This window comes from Taeniopygia guttata, chromosome 12 (genome assembly GCF_048771995.1).
Source record: "Taeniopygia guttata chromosome 12, bTaeGut7.mat, whole genome shotgun sequence".
In the NCBI taxonomy this organism is placed as follows: Eukaryota; Metazoa; Chordata; class Aves; order Passeriformes; family Estrildidae; genus Taeniopygia; species Taeniopygia guttata.
In genome coordinates this window covers 1,713,631-1,739,059 of record NC_133037.1, presented here as the reverse complement: position 1 = coordinate 1,739,059, position 25,429 = coordinate 1,713,631, and the positions used below count along the sequence as shown (strand labels likewise).

General features: G+C 44.6%; 1 protein-coding gene across 4 annotated transcripts in view; it reads left to right on the top strand.

The window, feature by feature from the left end:
* LOC100224263 (contactin-4) overlaps positions 1-24,965 on the top strand; it is a 264,263-nt gene extending 239,298 nt beyond the window's left edge. For 3 of the 4 annotated variants that reach the window (XM_030283445.4, XM_030283446.4, XM_072934699.1), the window contains 11 exons: positions 10,847-11,022; positions 12,044-12,164; positions 13,558-13,716; positions 14,985-15,134; positions 15,510-15,580; positions 17,370-17,604; positions 19,052-19,167; positions 19,740-19,926; positions 20,421-20,533; positions 22,132-22,300; positions 23,215-24,965. In XM_030283445.4, the coding sequence (XP_030139305.4) occupies positions 10,847-11,022; positions 12,044-12,164; positions 13,558-13,716; positions 14,985-15,134; positions 15,510-15,580; positions 17,370-17,604; positions 19,052-19,167; positions 19,740-19,926; positions 20,421-20,533; positions 22,132-22,300; positions 23,215-23,315 (1,598 nt within the window). In that variant the 3' untranslated portion in view covers positions 23,316-24,965. The remainder of the gene's footprint in view (positions 1-10,846; positions 11,023-12,043; positions 12,165-13,557; positions 13,717-14,984; positions 15,135-15,509; positions 15,581-17,369; positions 17,605-19,051; positions 19,168-19,739; positions 19,927-20,420; positions 20,534-22,131; positions 22,301-23,214) is intronic. The other variant, XM_030283447.4, reaches the window with a different exon arrangement.
* Positions 24,966-25,429: the final 464 nt, after the last annotated feature.

Sequence of the window (25,429 nt, the reverse complement as noted above, 5' to 3'; positions counted from 1 at the left end):
ACGAGTTGTGTTAGAGTCAGAAAAAGTAGTATGTAGTTTTAGTATCCTCCTTTTATATAGTATATTAATGTATTTTAGCACAGTTATAATAAAAAATCATTTAACCTTCTAAACTGAGTCAGACATCATCATTAGGTTTGCCTACATTTACAATACTGACCCAGATCCCCTGTGCAGCTGGGAGGGGCTCAGGTTGGGTTTCAGCCCTGGCAGGTGCATCCCCCACAAGCTGTTCCACCTAGGGCTGGTAAAGTCTGGTTTTCCTCCCAGCCCTGTTCAGGTGAGGACCTGAGGTCATCAGAACAATCAGAGCACCCCAAGGAAGATGAAATTGTTGTGAATCCTGTCAGCATCCCTGTTTTTCTGACAGCTAACTGGAGCAAAAAGGTTGTGATTATTCTGAGGTGACAGAAGTGGCAAAATGAGAAGCAGATGCTTCCTGTGCTGTTGAGCTTTCCCCACAGCCTCCCCTCCCTGGGCTGCTCAGAGGCAAGTCTGGCTTCTGATTTCCTGAATGTGAACTTGTCAAACTCAACTGATCCCTGCTCTGTGACAGGGACAGGACCCAGGGAACGGCTGGAGCTGTGTCAGGGAGGTTCAGGATGGATTTTAGGGAAAGGTTCATCCCCAGAGGGTGCTGGCACTGCCCAGGCTCCCCAGGGAATGGGCACAGAGGCTGCCAGAGCTCCAGGAGGGTTTGGAAATCCCTCCAGGGATGCCCAGGGTGGGATTTGGGGTGTCCCAGCCAGGAGCTGCACTGGATGATCCCTGTGGGTCCCTTCAGCTCAGGGTGTTCCGTGGCTCTGTGGTTCCACAGCTGCGTGATCTGTGAGCAGGGAAGGGTCGGTGACACCCTGAGGATGAGGATGATGCTGAAGGTCAGAGAGCAGCCATGGCCCCTCTGGGGACGTGTCCTGTCACAGCTTTGTGGCCAAACAGTGGAGCAGGACTCAATCACAGAGCTGTGACTGAGCAGCACAGCGAGAGCTCTCAGTTTTGTACTGGGGAAAGGAAAAACCCAGTCAGCTGCTAAGGACAAAACCAGTGAGTGGCAGAGAGAGAGGTGTAAATGAAATCAAATCCACTAATAAAATCAAACACCAGTGGGTTGCTCTTAGGGCTGCCTGAATGAAGTCAGTTCAGAGTTTCTTTTTCTCTTGTAAGCACTTACTGCTCATAACAAACAAAACTTGTAAACATAACACAAGTGTTAAGCTTCATTAAATTTGCAGCAGACAATTAATTTTTTTTTTCAGGCAATTCAGAGGTTCTTCTGTAGTACTGATTTAGTTTAATTGAACATATTACCACAAGCAGACAATAAGAAATATATTGAAGATATCCATCTGGTTCCCACTGCAAACCTCGTGTGTCGTTTGCTGGGGCTGTCACAGCCTTTACTAATTGCCTCATTTTGGCTCTTTCACAATCAGTGTGATTTAGCCATTAACATGATAGAAGTCGTCTTGGTGAAGAGCTTGATATTAAAAAGCATAGATCTCCTGCCTTGCTCTGGTGCCAGTTGTGGACTAATCTCCAGCCTTATTGGAGTGATATTTTTCAAAGCAGAAATTCAAATTCCCACGGAGCAACTTCTCCAGGTACTGTGTGCTTGGGATGGAGGGGGTGCAGCTGTTTGAAATGTTCCCTCTGGATTTTGGAAATGCCTCTCACCACCTTCTCCTTCCTCCTCACTGTCCCTCCAAGCCCCAGCCAACCTTCAGGCACATCAAGGCTCCTAAAACTGATAATTGCTCAGGTAAATAATGGAATCGACACTACAGCAAGTGCTGGGGCTTATGGGTACACCTGATTCAGCACACAAAGTGGGAAAAAAAAGTGTATTTTTAGAAAAGTTCAACCATTTTGTCTGAATAACCTGTAGAGAGAAAAAAAAACAGTATTTTTGTTCTGTATTGTTATCTTAAACCCACAATATATTGCAGGGTCAGCATTATTGCAACCTCTCCCACCACAGGAAAAAAAAAAAAATAAGAATAATGCCTTTATAAGCTCAGCACTTTTGTTTTAGGAAATTTTCTGACCTCTCCCAAAAAAAGCAGGCGGTTCAGGAGCTTTCCATCATCAATAAAAGACTGGGTTGTTTGGCTCATCACTGAAGATCAGATCCATACATCAGCTGGGAGAGGAGACGACCTATGGGTTAAACACAGACTCTTAATGAGACAAAAGCAGGTTAATTAACAGTTTTCATCAACTCGCTTCTATTTATTTTAGCATGCTGCATTTCAGAAAGGTTAAAATATTTTTCAGTTTCTGAATACAAATGAAAGCCCAGTGTGGCTAAAACAAAGCCATAGATCACATTTAAATCCAAGTAAATGCAGTGTGTGTGACTGAGTTTGTGTGTGCCATTGGACATAAATTATAATTAACAAATTATTTTGCAGTGAGGCCCTGGCACAGGGTGCCCAGAGAAGCTGTGGATGCTTCATCCCTGAAAGTGGATTGATTTTGCCAGAATTTACATTTTACAATTTTCTTTTTTGCCAGAATTTACAGTATTTAATCAATTTTAACTGCATTGCAGCACTTTAACATTCACACAGAGGACTAGACTGGGAATGAAAACTGTGCTATTTTATAAGAAATAATTTGAACCACTGTGCTGGACAAAATCAAGACCAAGGCCAGGCTGGACAGGGCTGGGAGCAAAGTGGGGCAGTGGAAGGTGATCCCTTCCAGCTCAGGATATTCTCTCTTATGGCCAGCTCTGGTATTTGAGAGATCAGGGGCCAAATCTGAGTTCCTGCAGCTCTGTGTGCCTCTGCAGGGGAATCACCAGGAATTTCAGGCACTGGAAGGTCTGTCTCCTTGAGCTTCGGTTCCTTGGAGCTCCTCTGGTTGGCAGAAAATGAAATATGACAGTTGCCCTGAACATTTTAAGCTGAGTTTAGTGTTACAGGGGATGCAGTCCCATGTCCCCTCCTGGCTTCTGAGCCTGCACCGTGCACTAAGGGATGAATTTGGCTTTAATCCCTGAGGAGGGCACAGAGAGCTTGTCCTTCCAAAGCATGCTTTGGAAAAAAAATTTCACTGAAAGAATAATAAATTACTGGAATTGTCTTCCCAGGGAGGTGGTGGAATCACCATCTCTGGATGTGTTTAAAAAAAGACAGGAATTGGCACTTGGTGCTATGGTCTATTGAGGTGTTGGGGCACTGGTTGGACTTGATGATCTTAGAGGTCTCTTCCAACCTCGTTATTCTGTGATTCTGTGATTCAGTGATTCAGGGATTTTGTGATTCAGTGATTTTGTGATTCAGTGATTTTGTGATTCAGGGATTCTGTGATTCAGTGATTCTGTGATTCTGTGATCCAGGGATTCTGTGCCTCTGTGATTCTGGGATGAGCTGCCAGGCCGGATTTCCATGGGAATCCCACAAACCCCGGGTGAATCAGGGCGATGCTCAAAGGCAAAGCAATAAAACACAAAGCTGAGGTTGCTGTAGCAGTGGCACTGGGGGAAGCTGTCCCCAGAGCCACTTCTCCTCCCCAGCTGTGGGGAGTTCAGGGCACTGGGATGGGGGAGATGATGATCTGAACATGACTGGAGATCTCTGCTTCAGGTGGGGATGAAGGAAGCAGCCTGGGAGGATAAAAAAAAGGGAACTTTATACCCTTGAAATCAGTGACTCAGAGCAGACTGGCCTGAGGGTGATGTTTTTAACATCAAAGAGACAGAGGAAGTGTTTAGAGAGCACATTTTCTGTGCTAGGAGGAGGAAGTGTGAGAGTGTTGCAGGCAAGAATCTGGGACAGTGTTTGGGGAAATCCCAGTCTTGTTGTGCATTTTCTCAGGAGCACTTTTGGAAGCAGCTTAGCAGAGCCAAACGCCCAAAGATTTGAGCTGATGGGAGTTTTCTCCCTGAGCCTGGATTGCCAACAGGTTACCCAGATGGTTATTATTATCTGATAATAGCCATCAGAATTATTATCAGATAATTAAAGCCAGGGGACACCCAGACAAGGACTGGCAGATCAGGGGGCATCTGCTGAACGAGAGGGAGGAGCTGCTTCAGCATTAGGGACTCCTGCCACCTGAATTTCCTTTTTTTTTAGTGCAAGAGTTTGAGCAATCCCATCAGAGATCATGTGCAGACAGGAGTCTCTTGTCTTTTTCCCAAAATACCAATGTTCCTGACTCAGTAGCAGGGGGGACTCTGAAATATGTGGAATTTCATCACTGAACTGACTTGCCGTGGCTTGGGTTGGTTGTCTCTGTCAGTCACACACACACATGGAGTATGAATTTTGCTTTCATTTGAAGTTTTTAAGTGGGCCATGAAGAACCAATCCAATTTGTAGGGTTTAGCACTGTGTTTTCTTCCAGGTTCGTTGTGAATCTATGTGAATACTGAATTTATTTAGGAAATCAGCAGCATTTCAGCAGTGAAAATTTCAGTTCCCATCCTAGGGGCACAGTAAAAAGTCTCTGTAAAAATCCATTGGTCCTGGGAGCTAAACTGAGCAGTTGACAATGAAATCATTCCCTGCAGGAGAGAGCCACGAGTGGAAATGTTTGGGAGAAAACTCCAGACAGTGACTGAAGCCAGGCTGAAAGGAGAGGTAGAGCTGCTGCTCCTCCACTTCTCTGTGTGTGTGTCTTTGCAGGCTGGATCTCGATCCTGGCCTTGGATTTATTTATCTAAGAAAAAATTTGTGGCTAATTTGAGGCAAAATGCCACGGAACAAAATGTCAGGGACGCTTTTTAATGATGCTCTGCGGGGAAGGTTTAGTCAGCGGAGGAGGCGCTGAGGATTTTGAGCAAGTTCAAATGAGGAATGGTCTTGGGGGTTGTTATTTTCATTTCACCTCTGCTCCTGCCCCTGACATCAGCACCAGGCAGCAAAGCAGGAGCACAGCCCTCAGAAAGTCAGGTTTGTCTTCTCTGCGTGCCACTAATTAGAATGAGTCACTTCCTTAGGAGGGAGCACAGGGCACCCTGAGCCAATCTCATCTTCACCAGGAAACAAATGAGACCTTCTTGGCCCAGGGAATTTGGTTTCTCGGTGTTTGTTTGGTTGGTTCTGCTCTCCCCCTCACGGGGTTTGTTCAGTAATGGGTGTTTGGGCGTCAGGCTGGCTCACGCTGCTGTGAGCAAGTAAAAGTTCATCTTAAATAAAAATATCTGCTGTGCACTGCGGTACAGGGAGACAAAACAGTTTCTAATGAAGGCCTGATCCATTTTATAGGCTGGGCAAATAAGGCAGCAGAGACTTTTAATGACTTGCTCAAGGTCAAGAAAGTGAGGAGGAAAACTCATTTTGTTCCCAATTACTCCAAGTCTGTGCCCACGCTGGAGCAACCTTCCTCTTCATTTGGTGCTCTTCCTCTTCTTTTGCTTATCTAATTCTCTTTTTGGTGGAATTGTTGAGCTTAATTGTTCCCATCTGGCTGAGACTCAAAGTCTCAATGTTCAGACTGGTGTTTGAGGGGCTGGGTCCCTGCTGTGCTCCCCGTGGGCAGCTGGGACACACTCCCTGTGGGCACAGAGCTAAAATCACCCCCTGCTTTTGCTTTCTGTGCCTGGCTCAGCTCCTTGGAGCATCCTGAGGTTTGCAGCTGTTGTGCTTCCTTTGACTTTAACTCTCTGATAATGTGTTTTTGCCACGAGTTAAAAGGCAATAGAAAAAAAAAATAGTAGGAAAATGATAAAACTTGTCCTGTTTTTAGGCGCTCCCCTCCAGTTCCATTTCCACAATGGCACGTGGGAAGATGAATGTCTTGGGCTTGATCAATGTCCTGGGCACCAAACCTGGCTTATCCCAAGGCAGGGATGACACAGCCAAGCCTTGATCTACGTGACATTAAGGATGGATGGTTAAGCTGTGGATCATTCACTGGGAAGCTGGAAAGTCCAGCCAGGGATTTTCTGGCTGCTCCCTAAGTTTGACATCTCAAGAGGCATCTGCTCCTAATGACTCTTAATTTGGGATTTATTCTGGCACAACAGCTAATTCCAAATATCTTGGTGTTGATGAGGAGGGTGGGTAAGAGGCAGAGAATTCATGTGGGAAAGGCCTAAAACACACACTTATGCCTTAAAAACACAAAGACCGTGGCAGTCACTCTGTAATTTTGCAGTTTGAGTGCCTGGATGTTGTATTTCAGCTGCTCTGCTGCCTCCTGAAGTTTTTGATTTATGATCATCACCATTAAAAACCTGTAAAAACACCATAAACGAACCAGCTCCAGAGGGTTGGGCACTGTGTCCATGGGCACTGTGGAATTACATCTGCACAATTCCCCTGGTTCAAGGAGAGCAGTGACTGATCCCTGAGCGACTTGCAATTTATCTCAGATTAGATATGATTTTTGCTGTATCTGATTAACCTTCTCTGCGAGGTGGCCATCAGTTCTGCAATGACAGTAGATTATTCCATACTTGAAAAGACGGATATCAGCTCGTCACAATCGATAGCCCACAAAAGGTGACACCCTGAATTCCCCAGGTTACCCACAAAGATTGTCACCAACGCCTGGATCGTTTGTCAGAGACAGAGATCTCACTTGAGGCAGCTCTGGAGTGAAGTGGGTTTTATTTTAGTCTGCAGAGCTGGAGAAGGATGTTTGAAGTTCCTGCTGTAATCAGGCTCTGTTGCATCCTGCTGCAAAGAGCAAGAACAAATTTCCCTGAGTGAAGGATTTGATTGTCATCTCCAGAGCCCATTACATGTGATTTACTTGGTGACAATTGTATGGAGAGAGCTTGATTTGATCAGATTGCATTGCAGTGGGTAAAATGGAGGGTAAAGTGGAATATTGGGTGCTCTCCCTGCACTCTCACTGGAGTGGATGTATTTTCAGATGTTTTGTCTTTGAATTTGCTCTAATGGCACACCCTTCTCCAGCATCCCTCTGTGCAGTTCCATTCTTAATGTGCTTTCAGATTTAAATAAACCTTCATTTATTATTCAGCCACGCAAAAATGCAGATTGGGCTGTGCAGAATGCCATCCCCTGACTGAGTGCCCCTCCCTTCTGGGCACACTCAATCCTGCCAGGGAGACTCTGCCACCAGCCTTGGAGAGTTTTCCTTCTGTGGGAAGTTCTCCAGAGGAGCTGAGGAGGAAACTGCTGCTCTTGGAAGGGACAGATCACAGGGAGCACCGGCCAAAGTCTCCTCTTACATCCTTGCCCATCCTCACAGAAAACTCCTGACAAAGGGGCTCAGGCTCCCAGCTAAAAGCAGCCCCATGTCCCCACACTGCTGTGGGGCAAGATAAGGATCCTCCTTCAGCAAAGCAATTTTGGCATGTCCTAAAGGCCCAGCTGAGCCAAGGGTGCTGCTGAATGGAGCCCGTGCTCCGCCAGGAAAGGTCAGATGCTCCATCCCTGCCTGCCCTGATCCCTGCTGGGTACAGGCCACGGCTCACTGCAGACATCACTGCCTGATGGCACCGAAAGCTCTAATCACTAATCACAAACATTTCTGAAATCAGAGCTAAGTGACTTTAGTCCCAGGCCTAAAGTCCCTTTTCAATACTGATAGAGTCTCCTTTTAATAGGATTATACTTTATTAGGCTGAACTGCCATAGTACCCACCAGAGGGTGGAAATGCTGCAGAATCTTCTGTTAAGAATGTGTGTAATAGCTGATTGCAGGGAAAAAAGGGATCAATTGGCATAAAAGCCAAGTGCCTGCTCCTGAAAGCATCCGTGTGACTCATCACAGCTCACAGGTGGGGTATTTTAAAGGCGATACTGTAAATACTTAACCTTTTCCCCAATTCTTTTTCATCTCAATTTTGGCCATGCCCCATCAAGTACTCAGTCCATTCAGCTGTAATTTGCTCTGCTAATTCCTCTATGTGTTCAGCCATTCACTGGGTTTTAATCTCTTTAATTCAGAGTTGTATTTTCCTCTCTCCTGCACTCTTTTCCTCTTTCCTCTCTCTGATGACAGAGCACTCAAAACTCCCAAAAGTTTCACCAGTCAGGTCTCAGAGGCTTTTGACTTTATGGTCCTGGATAAATATTTCATTCACAAACAGAAAGGAAAAAAAGAGAGCACATTTATGTATTTTCATGTATTGGACTTTGATTCTTTGGTTGCTCATAGAAACCACCTCCTCCAGGATTGATTTTTATTATCTCCAGACATGATTTGCCTTGGAATCAATACAATAATGTAAAATGTCATTGCAAATAGAGGACATTGATCTGAGATGCATTTATTAACTCCTGCTGATAAAAGCCAAAATGGAATTGGTACGCATGCTGGTATTCCAAAACAAAAAAAAAAAAGGAAAAATGAGTCCCAGATGCTCGAGTTAGAGTTCATCTACAAGAAAAACACAACATAAAATCTTGTACAGGAAATGGTTTATGCAGATAAGGAGAAATCTATCTGGATCTTTAACACTGTAACACTAATCTGAGAGAATTAGGTAATTAGCTGGTTAATCAAACTGGAATTTGCTGCTGTGGTTTGCTCCAGCTGGGACCGTCCCCAGGAGCTCTCGGGGTGCACCGAGCCTCTGGAAAAACCGGGGAAAATTGGGAAGTGCTGCCTCTGTCCCACAGAGAGCACCTTGTGTGCAAGGCAGGCAGGGAAGGAGCTCTGCTGTTCCCGAGCCTTCAGTGACACCTACAGACCGAGCATATAAATTCTAGGATTATAGAAATCCTAGAATTCTATTATATTTAACACTCTCTGTGTTTATGTAAACCTATAATATTCTATCTATATTATAGAATATAAATATTCCATAAATAATATTTAACATATATCTGTTAGATACAATTCCATACAATTACAATTCTAGAAATGTAACTGTATAGAATTCTGGAATAGAAATTACATACCAGAATTCTACATTCTAGAATCTCTCCTATATTCTAAAATTCTGTACAATTATATCTTCTATTCTATATATTTATAGTCTTTATATTCTTAATTTCTTTCATGTTTATAAACGCTGAGAAATTGTTAATTTATTAATTAATTGATTAATTAAGTGTCATAACAGTTATTCTAAGAGTTCCTCTGCTTGGTCAGAATTGAACACAAAATACAGATGAATTAAATTGGTTGAAGATAATACAGCCAAGTCCCCGAGGACCTGATCTGAAATCTTTACAGACAGCAACAAAATCTTTCTCACCACCTCCTGTAGATTTTGATAAGGCTGAAAACCCCGGAACAGCTTTGCATCCCCTGGATTTCCATGAGCAGTTCTGCCCAGTCCATATCTGGGCTGCTGTATCTTTATTATTTTAGCAGAGAATTAAGCAGTTGGGCAATAGGCTCAGGAAGAAGTTGTTAAGATTTTGGTGTCATGTACCAGAGATTGAATAATGCTGGTATTATTTTAGCAGGACAGCCGTGCAGAATAGATTTTTTGGAATAAGCAAAAATATCTATCTCTGTATGATTTTCAGACTTTTGGTCTCATTGTTAAGCAATATTTTTTTCTCCTTTTCATTTCCTCTGAGGCTCTGTAGAAAAAATTGCTGCATTTTTGTCAACAGAAATGGAAGAGAAATGTTAACTTTAGAGGCAGGGGGAATTCACAGGCACAGAGGAGCTGGAGTCTGCATAATGTGTCGTGGGTCATCTTTCTGTGCCACCACTCTGCTCACACTGAGGTGAAAAATAGACAATTAAAGCAGTGGGGAAGGAGCTGTGGAGCTCCAGAGAAGGGGATTAGTTCTGAATCAGGGTGGAGCTGCTGCCTGTGTTTGACAGGGATCCTGCTATGCCACGGATCCAGGTTTGGGGCTTCCCTTTGGAAATGTCCTGGTATTCAAAAAAAAAAAAAAAAAAAAAAAAAAAAAGGAAAAATGTGTCCCAGATGCAGGAAATGGTTTATGCAGATAAGGAGAAATAGGTTAGGGCACCCCCTTCTGCTCCTCACAGAGGGTTTGGGTTTTTGGGTTCTGTTCTGTGCCAGGTTCTGTTGGCACCACTCATCATTTATCTGTGTTCTGTGTGGGGCTCTCCTTGCCCAAGGAAAGGGTTTGAGATGTGAAGCATCTGTCACCCTGTTCTTTTAAAAGTTTTAAAGTTATTTAAAATTTTCTATGCTTTCTGGTGTTTACATGTTTCTACTGGAGTTCTCACGCACTGTTCATGTAAATAATGATTGTTTTGCATTCTTCTTTGTAAGGAGAGAGAATTGATGGGCTGTTGGTTTAACCCGTGTGGTTGGAGAGGTGGAAATTTCATCCTTCAATCCACTGTCACTTTTAAAATTCTATATATTGCAAGTTCAGAAATAAAAGCTGCTTCTTTTTCTTTTTCTAGATTTTAGAATGCATTAGTTATTTCGTGTCATAGTACGACATCCATCCATCAGAGAGCATGGCCAATTCTCAGTAAATATAATAACAATAATCTCAGCCTGATCTTTGCCTTTCCAGGTATGGCCAGATCAAAAAATCCTGGTTCTAATACATCCTTTTTATTCCAGGTTTGGAGGTTTTACATTTAATTTAGGAACAACAGAACAGTTTAACCATGGTGAGCATGTATGTGCGAAACAGCTCTTTGAAGTGAGAAGATTCAAATAAGAGAATCTCTGATAAAAAGTTTTAATCAAGCCTTTCAGATCTGCTGCACTCTTTTCCAGCTTTTTCTTTTCTCCTTCTTCATCAGGATGGTGACTGGAAGGGGATTCTGGAGGGTTTATTAAGTGTTTTAATCCAGCAACTAGAGAAAGGATAAACCCAAAGATGGAATAATTCACTTGTTGATTTAAGGACCTCCCTAAGGGATCACTGTTTGGGATCTCTCTCAGCCCTACAATGTCTCAGCTCCTCAGGAGAGCAAAAAAAAGTCTTTTTTTTCTTTTTTTTTCCCCTTTCTTTGTTGTTTGTAGATCCAACCCGGGTCATGGTGTCCCCTTTCAGCATGGATGTCACAGTTGGAGAAAGCATTGTCCTGCCTTGTCAGGTGTCCCACGACCACTCCCTGGACATCGTGTTCACCTGGTCATTCAACGGGCACCTGATCGACTTTGAGAAAGATGGGGATCACTTTGAAAGGGTTGGAGGGGTAAGTATTAAATCTGACAAAGAAAAGGCTGCCAACATAAGGAACTGGATGAAGGCAGCAAGAAGAAGGAGGAAAGAAATGGAAAATTTTCAGCAGAGGTAGAAAACTGGGAAGGGTTTTGCATGTTGCTCTGAGTGAGGATTTAGAGAGCAACAAGTCTCAGGCATGGTGACAGTTCTTGTTGACATTTGTCAGGAGTGAAATTTAATGCTGAAAGGAAAAGGAAATACAATTTCCAAGCCTTGCTCTCATCCCTTTAAAAAAAGATTATTAAAAGATGAACTCACAGATTGATGCACAGGGCTCACAGCAGCAGCCATGGCTTTTTGGGGTGACTGCTCCTGGTTTGGCCCACTGAGCTAAAATTACAAACTTCATTAATATTCCTCAGTCCAAAGGCCACAACCACGAGGTTTCCCTGAGATTTCCAATGTATTGAATGCTTTGTGTCTGGAGAGAAATTGAGAGAGGTTCTCTGCATCCAATGCATCCAGAAACCTAATTAGTTCTATTCAACAGTTAATCAGACATGCAATTGGCGTTTGGAAAACAAATTACTGCTGCTGTGTGATGCAAGATTTCCTCAGAGAGTGCTGTTCTCCTGATCTTTAGCACAAAAGCCCTAAAACTACTGCTGGTATCTCCAAATTTGGGCTGGGCTTCCCTTGCAGGAGAGATGGAGACACAACCTGGGCCTGTGGATGGCAGAGAGGGTAAAACTTGGATATCCAGAGAGAAAAAGGAGCAATCAGAGTGAACCTGTCCTGCATTACCTCGCTGTTTTAATGGAGAAATGCTTAACAGCCCCCAACTCGGTCCTTGGAGGAACCAGAATTTTAGGAATGCTCCCTCTCTTACCTTCCAGGCAAATTTCCATCATTTCAACAGGCCATGGCTTGTATTGCTGATGTTTTCATCAGCCAGCATAAAGTAAATCCATTAGTCACAGTGTCCTTCACGTGATAATGATGTTTAGGGCTCATTAAAAAGTAATTGTAACCACTTTTCCCTACTCTATCAGCAGGATTCAGCTGGTGATTTGATGATCAGGAGCATCCAGCTGAAGCATGCAGGGAAATACGTCTGCATGGTGCAAACAAGTGTGGACAAGCTCTCAGCTGCTGCAGACCTGATTGTAAGAGGTATTTGAATTTTGCTACTGTTGTTGGTGATGTTGTAGATTTTTTTTTTTCCCTGCCTTCTGCAATCCCTGGGCTCAGAGACAGCCCAGCATCTTGTAATTAATCTGAGAAAAAAGCTCTGAGTGCATGCTGGGGTGCACAGACACAGCCCTGGAACCTGTCCATGTCCTGAATGAACCCCCTGAGCTCCTTTGTGCCATGACCTGTGCAGCAGGAGCAGCACCCAGCTATTGGCAGCATTTCTGCCAAGCAACGTTATTCTTTTTTAGAATAAACATGATTTAGTGGCTCTTCATAGATCTCTTCATTACCACGCACAGGTGATGTGTAAGTTTGACTTTAACAGAGCTGTAATTAATTGCCCTGAGTCTGTGTCCTTATAAGAATTATGATTTATATTTTCCTGCTTGTTAACTTTGGAGAAGGCAAACTTGGGTGCTGCTCTGTCCCTGCTACCCTTGGTTCTCATAATCAGGAGGAATATGAAATTCTCACAGGGAAATGACCCTTGATAGTGATAAAAGTACTGATCCTGTACCTCCCTAAAAACACCAGGGGTGTTAAAACACTGGCACAGGGTGCCCAGAGCAGCTGGGGCTGCCCCTGGATCCCTGGCAGTGCCCAAGGCCAGGTTGGACAGGGCTTGGAATCACCTGGGGCAGTGGGAGGTGTCCCTGCCATGGCAGGGGTGGGACAGAGTGGGATTTAAGGTCCCTTCCACCCCAATCCCTTCTGTGACTCCCAGAGATGGGAGCAGACTGCGCCTCAGGCACCACTCAGGCAGCACGGCCATGGGATGGAGCAGAGGGGTCTCACCTGCCTGGTGCTCCCTGCAGAGCTGCAGGGTTCCAAACACCCCAGAATCCTGCTCTGTCCCCCCCAGTGCATCCCCCAGTGCCTCCCATCCCCGCCAGGCCAGAGAGCTGCAGGGTTCCAAACACCCTGACACTGCTGAGGCAGAATGGGAATGAAATGGCTCTGTTGAGAAGGCTGTAAATAGAACGCTGATTTATTTCAAAATTGCTCTTTTATACAGAGCTTCGTGCAGACCAACTCTAATGGTCCTGAAGTGAAAACACCACACACTATTGGTGTGCAGTGAATGACGCATGGTAGCAAAACCCAACTATAAAAAGTGTGAACAAGAGAGATAAAGAATCTTACTTACATTATTCTCAACAGTTTCTCAGGTTTCTGCCTGGTTAGAAACTTAACATTTTCTCTTTGACTGAATCAGACCCACAACATCCTGCTCTGTCCCCCCAGTGCATCCCCCAGTGCCTCCCATCCCCGCCAGGCCAGCAGAGCTGCGGCTGCCCCGGCTGCTCTGTCCCCTCCTTGCCCAGGACCTTGAACCTCCTCCAGTCACTCGGGTTCTCCTGCCACCCCACAGGTCCCCCGGGCCCCCCTGAGGCCGTGACCATCGAGGAGGTGACGGAGAGCACAGCCCAGCTGTCCTGGAGGCCGGGGGCAGACAACCACAGCCCCATCACCATGTACGTGGTGCAGGCTCGCACGCCCTTCTCGGTGGGCTGGCAGGCTGTGAGCACAGGTAAGGGGGCTCCAGGGGCAAAGCCACCCTGGGTGGCACTGCACAGAGGGACAGCACGCTGCTTCTCGGCATAGGACAGATGAATTTTTATTCCTTTCATTCCTGTCTATAGGAATGGAGGTGTTGTGTTGGAATCTGACTGGCTAATAGTCTCTCGAAATTCAGTTTATTGCTTGGTAATGGTTAGGGTACATGTTTATCAAAGTTTTCTCCTTTTAGATAGTTTATATTTTTTTGGTGTTTTTGTTTCACAGATTCTCACTTTTAATTTTTATAGGTGTAAATTTCTTAAGAATATATTGTTTATTTCTATTTTTTCCTATTTTTTTGTTTCTATCTCAATTGTGTCTCTCTATTTCTATTGTTTCTTTTCTTTTATAAGAACAGATTGTCATGTAAACTGATCTTCATTTTTATAATTTTTTTCATAAGGGAACAAGCAGATTTTCACTGTTAGAGGATTCTATTCTTATGAAAGCTGACGGGTTTCTCACATGAACTTATCAGGCTAGCTATTAGCTCAGCCAAAGTAATAAGGCCTGATTTTACAAGGCCTTTTTCTGGAAGATTTTTACCTAGATGTAACACCTCAGAACCCACCCAGGGCTGCTTTGGCCAGCTCTGGCCCCTTATGTGGAAAGCAATTTCCCTGGCTGCAGAGCACTGCTCTTATTAACAAGTTTCAGGTTTGGCAACCCAAAGATTTAGGGTGCAGTCAGTGCCATTACTCACCCATTTTTCTCATGAATGTTTAAGGGAAAACAGAATGAATTCCTATCTCTTGTTGCCTTGCTGGAGATATACAACAGTAATTGTGGTCTATAAAGACATCCCTCAGGGACAGGCTGTGTCATCCAGCTTGTCTTTAAGGAGAATTATTTTCCTGATAGAGGGAAAAATCCCATGATATAATTGCTCATTCCATCAGAGGTTAATTTTGTTCCAGTAACCATGAAACAGAGACAACAGTGTGTTTGAAAAAGAAAAAAATAAAGACCCTCCAAACCTGTTGTCCTGCACTTTGTTTCCAAACTGCGACAATTTTGGAGAAACTCTTTAATGGCAGGATTTTCTGGGCTAAATAAAAGCAGAAGGGTTTCATTCTGCCTCTTTCACTTCTTTGCAGCTGGCAAAATGTTAGAAAGACGAGAAAATTTATCAGTCCTTCTCGGTACTTAGGTTAAGCCCTCACCTCTAAGGAAATGAGATTTCCCCGTGCCTTTCTCCCAGCAGTATTTTAACACCCCGCTGGTCTCCTTCCATCCCAGTTCCAGAGGTCATCGACGGCAGGACGTTCACGGCCACCGTGGTGGGGCTGAACCCGTGGGTGGAGTACGAGTTCAGGGTGGTGGCTGCCAACCTGATCGGCATCGGGGAGCCCAGCAGCCCTTCCGAGAAGAGGAGAACTGAGGAGGCTCGTAAGTGGCACTGGGCAGAGGGGGAAATCTCTGTGCAATAAATGCCAAGAGATCCCTCAGCTCTGGGGAAGCTCTGGGAGGTGGCTCCTCTGTTCCACCAAATGTGAAGCAGAAAAATAAATAAAAGACCTTTTTGAATAGAGGAGAAATGTTTAAACTGAACAATTAGAGACTGAATAAGCAAGTCAATTGACGTACTTTTAATATACTATTATTGACATATTTTAATGTGCTGTTTGCCATGGCAAATTAGTCATTTTAACAGTTGCTGGCCCCAGCAGGGGAAGGCCAGCACTGTTCAGCTCTGTTCCATCTCCATGTGGGTTTTGGGTCTCAAAGCTGTCACATCCATCTTCTGCATTTATCTTTTTGCAGTCCCTGAGGTGACCCCAGCTAATGTCAGTGGAGGTGGAGGCAGCAAGTCTGAGCTGGTCATTACCTGGGAGGTGAGTCTCACTCCAGCCCCAGTGAGCCTTCTGTGGATTTCAAAGGGTTTGGCAGTAAAAAAGCCCAGATTGTGTGATACAAACAGCCCAGCTGGTCAGATGGAGCCAAAGGATGGACCCACCCCAGCCCCAGGGAAGTGGGGAGCAGGGACCATGGGGAGCAGGATTTGCCACCAGCTCAGCCCCCCTGACTCCCAGCACATCCACATGGCAAAATGTGGATGGCCAGGAGCCACCCGAGGGATGAAACAGGCTTGGAACATCCTGACCTGGTGGGGAATTGCTGTGCTGGCTCCCAGTTTCCTCCCTCCTCCTGTCTGGGATACGAGGCAGCAAACAGCTCAGAGCCAGCACAAGGCATGCTGGCTTTCATTGCTGCTGATGGCAGCCAGCGAGAGGAGATGCAGAGATGAGAAATGTTTAATATTCCTTAAGGCAGACAGGGTTAGAACTTTAGTCATTTGTCTGCTCATATTTTCGTGTTGTGATACGATGCAGCTGGCATATTTCTCCTAATAATGAACTCCACTAGACATGCTAACGCTTCCATTTAGCACTATTTCTGACCAAGCTGGCAGAATGAATCGCCAGAGATATTTTTGAGGTCATTAAAAACCTATAAATGGGTTTTTGTCCTCACCACACAGCTCAATGTGCTAAATTTCCTCCTCTGTTGGACTAATTAGTTACGCCGTGTCTCCTAAAGATACTGCAATATGTTTCAAAAACACACATGGGCAGAACATCAGCCATTGGTTCGAGATGCAATTTGCACAAAATATCATTTGTGTTTTGACAGAAGAGTGGTTTTACTGTTTTAAATGTCCAGAGGCCTTTTCTTTACGTGAGCCTTCCAAGACAGAGGAGGATGCAGTCAGCAGCAGTAACCTGTGCTGAAGCTCCATGGACATCTCAGGGAGGATGCCCCATAATTATGGATTATTTTAATACTGGAACCTTTGGGTTTAGTGCAGCTTTTTAGGTGGGTGCAAGCCTCAGAGTGCCCAGGGTGTGTTCTTTGGGGCTTCATGTGTGATCCCAAAGGTGTGAGAGCAGCTGACGTGTGTTGGGAAAGCAGGAACTGTGTCCTTGCTTCACCCCAGCAAACCTCAGGCTCTTCACAAAGCCTAAAATTGCATCAGCAAAGGAGGCCCCATCTAGGCAGGGAGGGAAGGGAAATAAGCCTTAGGAGAAGTGTCTTCTGGAGGTGCTGCTTCCTGTTTCATGGAGCAGAAAGGTTCTGGTGCAGGCAGGATGGGATGAATTCAGGTTGGATGTGCGGCAGGACCTCCTGCACCTCCATCTCCAGTGCTGTGCACAGAATCCCAGAATCACAGAATTACCAAATCTCAGAATCCCAGAATTACAGAATTACAGAATCACTCAATCATAAAATCCCAGAATCACATAATCCCAGAATCCCAGAATCACACAATCATACAATCCCAGAATCATGCAATCACACAATCGTACAATCCCAGAATCATACAATCCCAGAATCATACAATCCCAGAATCCCACAATAAGACAATTCCAGAATCACACAATCACACAATCCCAGAATCACACAATCATACACTTCCAGAATCCTAGAATCACACAATCCCAGAACCCCACAATCCCACAATCACAAAATCCCAGAACCCCAGAATGCCAGGATTAACTAGTTTGGCAAAGACCTCTGAGATCACCAAGTCCACCCGAGGAGCGAAGAGGACCAAGAGGAACCCCCAGGGCACAACCGGGGAGCTCCGCGTGCGCTGACGGCGCCGTTTGTCCCTGCCTGCAGACGGTTCCTGAGGAGCTGCAGAACGGGGGTGGCTTTGGCTACGTGGTGGCCTTCCGGCCCCTGGGCACGGTCAGCTGGATGCAGACGGTGGTGGCCTCGCCGGACGCCGCGCGCTACGTGTTCCGCAACGAGAGCCTGCCGCCCTTCTCGCCCTACGAGGTCAAGGTGGGCGTCTACAACAACAAGGGGGAAGGCTCCTTCAGCCCCGTCACCGTCGTCTACTCGGCAGAGGAAGGTAGAGGTGACCCTCCCCATCTCCTCTCCCTCCCCCCATTGTTGGTTTTCTTAGTTTTTACAGAGACCGGGAATTGAGAGGCGTTTTTAAAGATTTTTTTTTATTATCAGTCTTGATGAGGGGTGAGACGTAAGAGATGTAAAATTTAATGCTATTCTATTAAAAGCTAACCTGTTTCTTGGTTACAATACTTTATAAATGTTTTTCAGCCTATCAGCTTTTGCCACAGAATGCTGCTATTACTTCTAATACTAATCGCCTATATTTTTATTCCACGTGGTCTTGCTAGCTCTTTCACAGTTCTAATTCTCTAAAACAGTTCTAATTATCTTTCATAGTTCTAATACTTTTTCACAGTTCTAATTCTCTAAAACAGTTCTAATTCTCTGAAACATGTGGTCTTTTTGCAAGGCCATATTTTGAAACTTTTTGAAACTTGTTTTTAGTTTAATCTCTCTCCCAACAATGCTACCTCTATTCTAACATCTTCCCAAGTCAGCACACCTTGTCTCAGTATTTGCATACAAATGTACAAGACTGTGTAAACTTTCTATCAGGTTTTAAAAATTCCTTACAAATCCATTTCTCACACCCATGCTGCAGGGTCTTGTTTTAGTAAAGCAGACAGGACTCAACTTCTTCATGCAGGAAAGCTAAATCTTTATTGCACAGTTCATATTTTTATGGGATTACCAGAAGGCACTGTGTTAGACCTAACAATTGGCTGACAATACAGATTGGTAAATGGTATTTTGCATATCTATCAAACTTCTTTATTTTTGGTTAGTTTACATATTTTTTTCCACTGATTCTCATGGGACAGGTTTCTTGTTTATGCAGGTGAAAACAGTTCTTACTAAAACAGGTTCTGTTAACTGCTTCTCATTCCTTTAATTCTTTCTTATGGGAACTAGCAGGGTAACTGCACCTAGCTGAAGTAGCAGGGCTAGACCAGAATTTTATAAGGCCTTTCTTTAATAATATCTTTACTTGCATGTAACAAGGTCTGAAAGGGTTTTGTTTCCACCTTGACACATCCTTTGATACCTCAGCCTTGCTCTGATTTATAATAAATGGCGAACCGTGATTAATTCTTTTCAATAGTCATTAAAATAACATTAATCATAATGAAATCTTTTTATATTAATGGAAAAGTAATATGTAATCTGGGAAGAATTCTGTGGAGATTTAGTATGAATTAATGTCCACTGATTAGAAAATGTTCCCACTTGTCCTAATTACAGTACATGGTATCCTGGGTTGAGTTTAGTAATGACATCTTATTATTTCTGAGGGAGAGGCCCAGCACAGCCTGACAGGCCATCAGTTTGAAACGTGGACATTTGTTTGCTTCTTTCCCTGTGCAATGAGGAAAATAAATCCCCTGATGTTTGGGACTAATTGAACATCAAATTGAAACGTTTCACTTCTATTTTTAACTGCCCAGAGCCAACAAGAGCCCCAACCACTGTTTTGGCCAGAAGCATTTCAGCCTCAGACGTCGAAGTTTCCTGGGCTCCCCCGTGGGAAAACCAGCACAAAGGAAGAATACAGGGATATGAGGTATGGGAAACACTGCAGGATCCTTTCCACCATTCTCTCATATGGTTAAAAACTCCATCGTTCTCTCACATGGTTAAAAATTCCACCACTCTCTCACAAGGTTAAAAATTCCACCATTCTCTCATATGGTTAAAAACTCCACTATTCTCTCCCAGGGTTAAAATTCCACCATTCTTTCATATGGTTAAAAACTCCACTATTCTCTCCCAAGGTTAAAAATTCCACCATTCTTTCCCATGGTTAAAAACTCCACTATTCTCTGCCAAGGTTAAAAATTCCACCACTCTCTCACATGGTTAAAAATTCCATCATTCTCTCACAAGGTTAAAAACTCCACTATTCTCTGCCAAGGTTAAAAACTCCACCTTTCTGTTTGGGATCTGTCTGGAAGAACAGCCCTCCCTGAAGGTGCTGCCATGGCCAGGCCTGGGGAGGGAATGCTGATGCTGGGCTGGTCCCCAGCAGGGCCAGGGATGGTGGCAGGGAGCAGGAGCTGTCCCTGGGAGCAGATTTGGGGTGGTGACAGGAACAAGGGGGTGCTGCCAGCCCCAAAGCCCTGCTCTGCCTCCCAGGTGCGCTGCTGGCGACACGACGAGAAGGAGGAAAACGCCAAAAGGATCCGGACGGTGGGGAACCAAACATCCACAAAAGTCAGCAACCTGAGGGGCAATGCCCTCTACCACCTGGCAGTCAGGGCCTACAACACGGCTGGCACCGGCCCCTCCAGCGCTGCTGTCAATGTCACCACCAAAAAGCCACGTGAGTGTTGGCAGGGATGCCCTGGCAGGTCCAGCCACTGCTCCCCTGTCTCATTTCCCAGCTCTCTTGAATCTCAGGGAGCTGTCAGACTTCTCCTTGCCAGGTTTCTGTGCAGATTTACCAGCCTCAGCCTTTTTATTTCATTTTATTCGTGAGGTTCTTCCCGGTGTTAAGTAAGCAGAGCATGCAAAACTGAAATCACAGCTGTGCAGGCAAATTAAATATTTATCTCGGTGTTCAAGAGGGCCTTTTTCCTCTGGTCTCAGGCATGTTGAGCAACTGACTGAATCCCTTTTTCATTTAAAGCCCCGTGTAGTGTCACACCTCCCATGACCTTGAGGACACAGATCAGTGGAGCAGCTCGTTACCTTTCCAGAGGGACAGGGTTCTGGGCAAGCTCAGCTGTGCTGCTGGAAGCCCCAGTGGCACTGGAAGGGATCCAGCTGGGAATTGATTCTCCTCAGTAACGTGGTGCTGTCTGTTTTTGGGTGTAGCACCGAGTCAGCCCCCCGGGAACATCGTGTGGAATTCATCCGACTCCAAGATCATCCTGAACTGGGACCAGGTGAAAGCCTTGGACAACGAGTCAGAAGTGAGAGGCTACAAAGTGAGTATTTCCATGGTGCATTCATGATTTCCCAGGTCAGATCTGGGGAATTCCTCCAAAACCAGAGCCAGGCCTGTGTACAGGAGCACATTTTTCTGCAGCTCCCTCCTGCAGAACTTTGCTCCTGCCTTCCGCAGAAACTTCCCAAAGGCTGCAGTTGGCTCCTTAATTGCAGATAAATAAAATGCTTTTTTAATAGCTCCCATTTCCTTCAGAAAGTCAAGCCAAGAGGAGAAGAAAGAGAATCCTCATTAGAAACAGTTTTAATAGGACATAATTTAACTAGAGAGAAACCTTGGGAAGAGTTCAGCTCCACCACCTTCCACAAGGGTTTCATTCAGCCCAAAAATACGTTGCCCTGGGGTTGGAGTTGTGCAAACATTTCCCACCAGAGCCTGAGCTAGTGAAGGACCTGGCCATGCTCCATGTTTTATTCCCAGTCTGGAATTCCAGCAGCTTGGGGAGCCTGTGCCAGCTCCCCTCAATTCCTGCACCAACCTTTAAGTGTCTTTGGTGCCCTGTATGGGCTCATCAAAAATAAGTAATTCCTCGGGGTTTTTAGTCCAAACCTCAGATGAACCTCAGCAATCTGGACCAGATTTTCACTACATACTTTAGGTCTGAAATGCAAATTAAGGAGGCGGTTGAAAGAGGGAGAGAAAGACTCGTCACCCTGGAAAAGCATCCAGACAGTTTCTAAAACATTCTCCTTTAACTTACTGTAAGGATAACACAACCACATGGATTTATTTCCTGAATCATAGCAAAACATTGCCTATTTTTCTTCTTGCCTAGAAATCTTGTATTTTATGTCACAATTTATGATATAAATTAGTAGAACTCCCACAGCTCAGAAGGTTGTTCACAAAAGTCACTTATTCTGGGAAACCACTGGTGGGACTGTATCTAATATCCCAACTCACTTTCCAGAAGCAGCATAATAAGGAGTTTCTGACCTCTATCAAGAAGTTTTTACTTCTATAGGGGTTTATTTTAGCTTGACCAAGGCAAGGGTTTCTCTGAGGGGCTCCACTAGGTACCGGTGCTGTGCTGAGTGCTGCTGATCAGCATCATCCTCCTGCCAGTGCCACTCCCTGCCCAGGCACTGCCACGTCTGTGCTGGTGTCCCCAACAAATCCCACATGTCCCCTGTGTCACCAGATCATGCCTGAGCATCAGGGGCAGGAAAAGAGCAGCAGCACCTCTGGACACCCTGAGGTGGACAGCTCTGAGCACAACAGGCAGCTCTGCCTCTGCCTCCTGTTCTCTCTCTCTTTGTCACTGTTGAGACAGGATGGGAATAAAATGATTCCATTTCAGAAGGCAAAGAATGAACCATTTATTAACAAGTACATCTCTCTTTTATAGAGCACATCATGAAGACTATTTTCATTGGTCTTTAAGTAAAAACATTTCACACCATTGGTGCACTGTGAATAGCACATGGTGGTAGAACATTTCTATAAACAATGTGAACAGAAAGAGAGATAATAGATAGTTTACATTCCTCTCAGACTTTTTCCCAGGCTTAGCCTGGTAGAAGTCTCTCTCCTTTTCTCTCTGACTGAACTGACAATATCCATATCCCTTGGCCGCAGGTTTTGTACAGGTGGAACAGGGAGAGCAGCACGTCTGTCATAGAAACAAATAAAACCTCAGTGGAGCTGTCCCTGCCCTTTGATGAGGATTACATCATCGAGATCAAACCCTTCAGCGACGGCGGCGACGGCAGCAGCAGCGAGCAAATCCGAATCCCAAAGATATCCAGTAAGGATGGGAGGGACTGGGCTCTGTGCCACAGGGGCCCACCACAGATAGTCCAGTCCCTAATTCTGATTTCATCCCAAAAGCAAGATCCAGCCATAAGAAACACCACCCTAAGTAGTTCTATTTGTATTTAAGGTTTCCAGATGCTTTTTCCTCTCTGTTCCATGCATTAAATGGATTGTTTCACTGCAATTCACTATAACCAAATACAGGATGCAGAGAATTCTAAATCTATAAGGTTACTGCACAGCCATATCCTGTTGTGTGCTGGATGCATAAATATTTATTTAGGGAAGTGAGGTGGTGTAGAAGAACAAACACAAAGAGTATTTTATTACACAACATGGCTTTTGCAAAATCTCCGTGTCCCATCTTGCATTAATAATGTCCCGGTTTATAAGCTGCATTAAATCAGGAGCCTCTGCAATGCAGGAATATGGCATTAAAATCACAGCCATGTAAAAAAACCCTGGGTGAGAGCAGAGCTCTCCCCAGCGTGGCTGTGTAAACCATGCAGAGGAATTTAATCAGCAGCACAGGAGAGGGAAGGGGAACTGTGACGTGCCAGCTCCCATTTGGCTGCAGGCCAGAGGTCACAGAGCAGGTACATGGCTCCTCCAGGATGGGAGGCACAAGGAACAGCTGGAATATGGTGCAATTGTGAAAAAAATACCAAATAATGATAAGCAGGCAGCATGTGAAATAATAGAACTGTGAGAGGAGCCTCAACACAACGGGGGCAGGAATTGAAATGAGATGAAAAATTGAGTTAGAGAGGTGACTGTGAAGAGGAGGAGGGGGCTGTGCTTTATCCCAGGAAAGGGAATGTAAACCTTGGGTGAGGTGGGTTAAGGGAGAGTTCAGGGATTGTTCTCTGCTCACCTCTGGCTCCTTTTTGCCCTTTCCCCTCTCAGATGCCTACGCCAGAGGCTCAGGCTCGTCAACCTCCAGCGCCTGCACCTTGTCAGCCCTCAGCACAATCATGATCTCCCTCACAGCCCGCTCCAGTTTATGACAACAATGACATCGAGGACTTCTTCTTTATAATATAAGCAACATTTAGCTAGTTGTTTTGGAGACACCCAGTACTAAGTAATATTGTGGTTTGAGTACATCTTACTACTGGAAAAAAAAAATGTTTATGCTTCTTTAGGAATGGCATTATACAGTACTTCCTCAAAGCAAATATAGCTTTGTCTGAAGTTTCCTTGGAAACTCTGCAATGCACTGAAAACATCTGTAATATGATGTTACCAAAGCAGTTTACATATGTCCTTATATGCATATTTTTTATTATATATTTAGTGTTTTATAGAATTTTTTAAAGTTAACATATGATGTAGATATTAATTTTTTTCCTCTGCTACAAAATGCTACGGACGACATTATCACGAAAATATTGTTTGGGATTTTTTCCTTTACGACGGAGAGCTCCAAGTTGTTCCTGGCAAATTGGCTGGAGTTGACTGTACAGTTTTACAGGGCAGAACTGATCCAGACCCGGATTGTAACAGGCTGAGATTCACTGGCAGTTCCAGCGACTCCTGTGCTGAACCCAGTGCTTCTAACACACGTTTCATCCAGAGCTCTGAGCAGGACAAACTCAAAACACTCCGAAGAGCAGAATTTGGGAAAAACCACATGCTTTTTGGTTGGTTGTGGACTACAGGACATGTAGCCAAGATTCCGGCATCGTGCAGCGAGGAGGGGCTGTGAAATTGCTTTGCCTTGATCATAATTAGCATCAGATTGGGTGGGGAGATGAAGATCCTGCAGAGCCGTGACCTCTGCCTGTGGTGCCACAACGGGACGGCCACCGGTCTCACGTTGGGTGCACACCCAGCTCAACCCTTTGGAGATCTAATTCCAAGGAAATTCCTCATGTTCGGGGATTAATTCCAAGGAAATCAGAAAGCTGCTCTGGGCTCGTTCTTTGGGACACATCCTTGGTAACTCCACCCTCCAGACAACGCTTGGGAATCCGGCCCGGGATGGGAGCGGTGCTGCCCCAGCTCCGGGTTATCCATGGAAAAGTGGGAATCTCCCGGAGATCCCCGCTGGAAGTTTGCCTTTCCTTAGAAACTCTTCCCAGACGCCTGGAGGCAGAACAGAGTCACACCAGAAAACTACAATATCCACACTGGAATAATTCTTCTCAAGAGAAGGACTGTTTGTTACTACGGGGAATTTTGTAAGTTCAGATGGGATAACGCTGGAAAAGGCAATGGAATTTTCTATACAATTTTCAACTTTCAATGCGCTGCAGTGGTTTTTTTTTTTTTTCCTCCTGATAGCTTGAATTTGCCTGTAACTTGTCTCTTTTGCTTACAAAATAATACAGTTAACTTTTAAACCTTCTAAATATATTTATTCAGTAACTCATAATCAGGATTCCACTTGTGTAAAAGTCAGGGTTGTTGACCAGAGAAATATTGTCAGTATTTCAAGCTGTGTTCCTTTCTTAGTTTGATATGGTTACTTCTATGTAAAAAAAAAAAAAAAATAAGAAAAACCTTAAAAAAAAAAATCCACAAAACCAAGAAAAATGAAATAAAAAAAAGCTTCTGTAGTTTTCTCCCTGGTGTAAATGATATTTATCAGTGATCTAGCAGATGTAATCTTTTTTTAAAGGTATTGGTAATAAATATTCTGTCATTTGTAAAGATACCTGTCTTCCAGGAGCCTTTTTCCTCCACTTTTTGTTCTGCCCAGTGAGAAATTTCCCCTCAGAGCCTGCTGAGACTTTCACTGATGTGAAGATACAAGAGTTGGTTTAAATCAAAACTTGGTGAAGGCAGGGAAAAAAAAATCTATTTATACACCTCTGGTTTATAAATCTATTTATAAACATCAATTTATACACCTCTGTACACCTCTGCTCTCAAAACTGACCAACAAACATGAACAGGTGAATTTTGGGTTTGTTTTGTCGAGCTGTGAGCTGTCCAAGCTCATGGGGATGGTGCTGGTGGAGCATCTCTGACGCTGTGGCTGGAGCAAAGCCCTTCCAGGCACTGCCTCTGCCTGTCCTGGGGATTCCTGAGGATTTTGGGAGCATGGTTGGGATCCACTGAATGCACAGCAGCCACATTTCGAGTGCTTGCAGGGGTGGGAGTTGCGTGGTGCTGT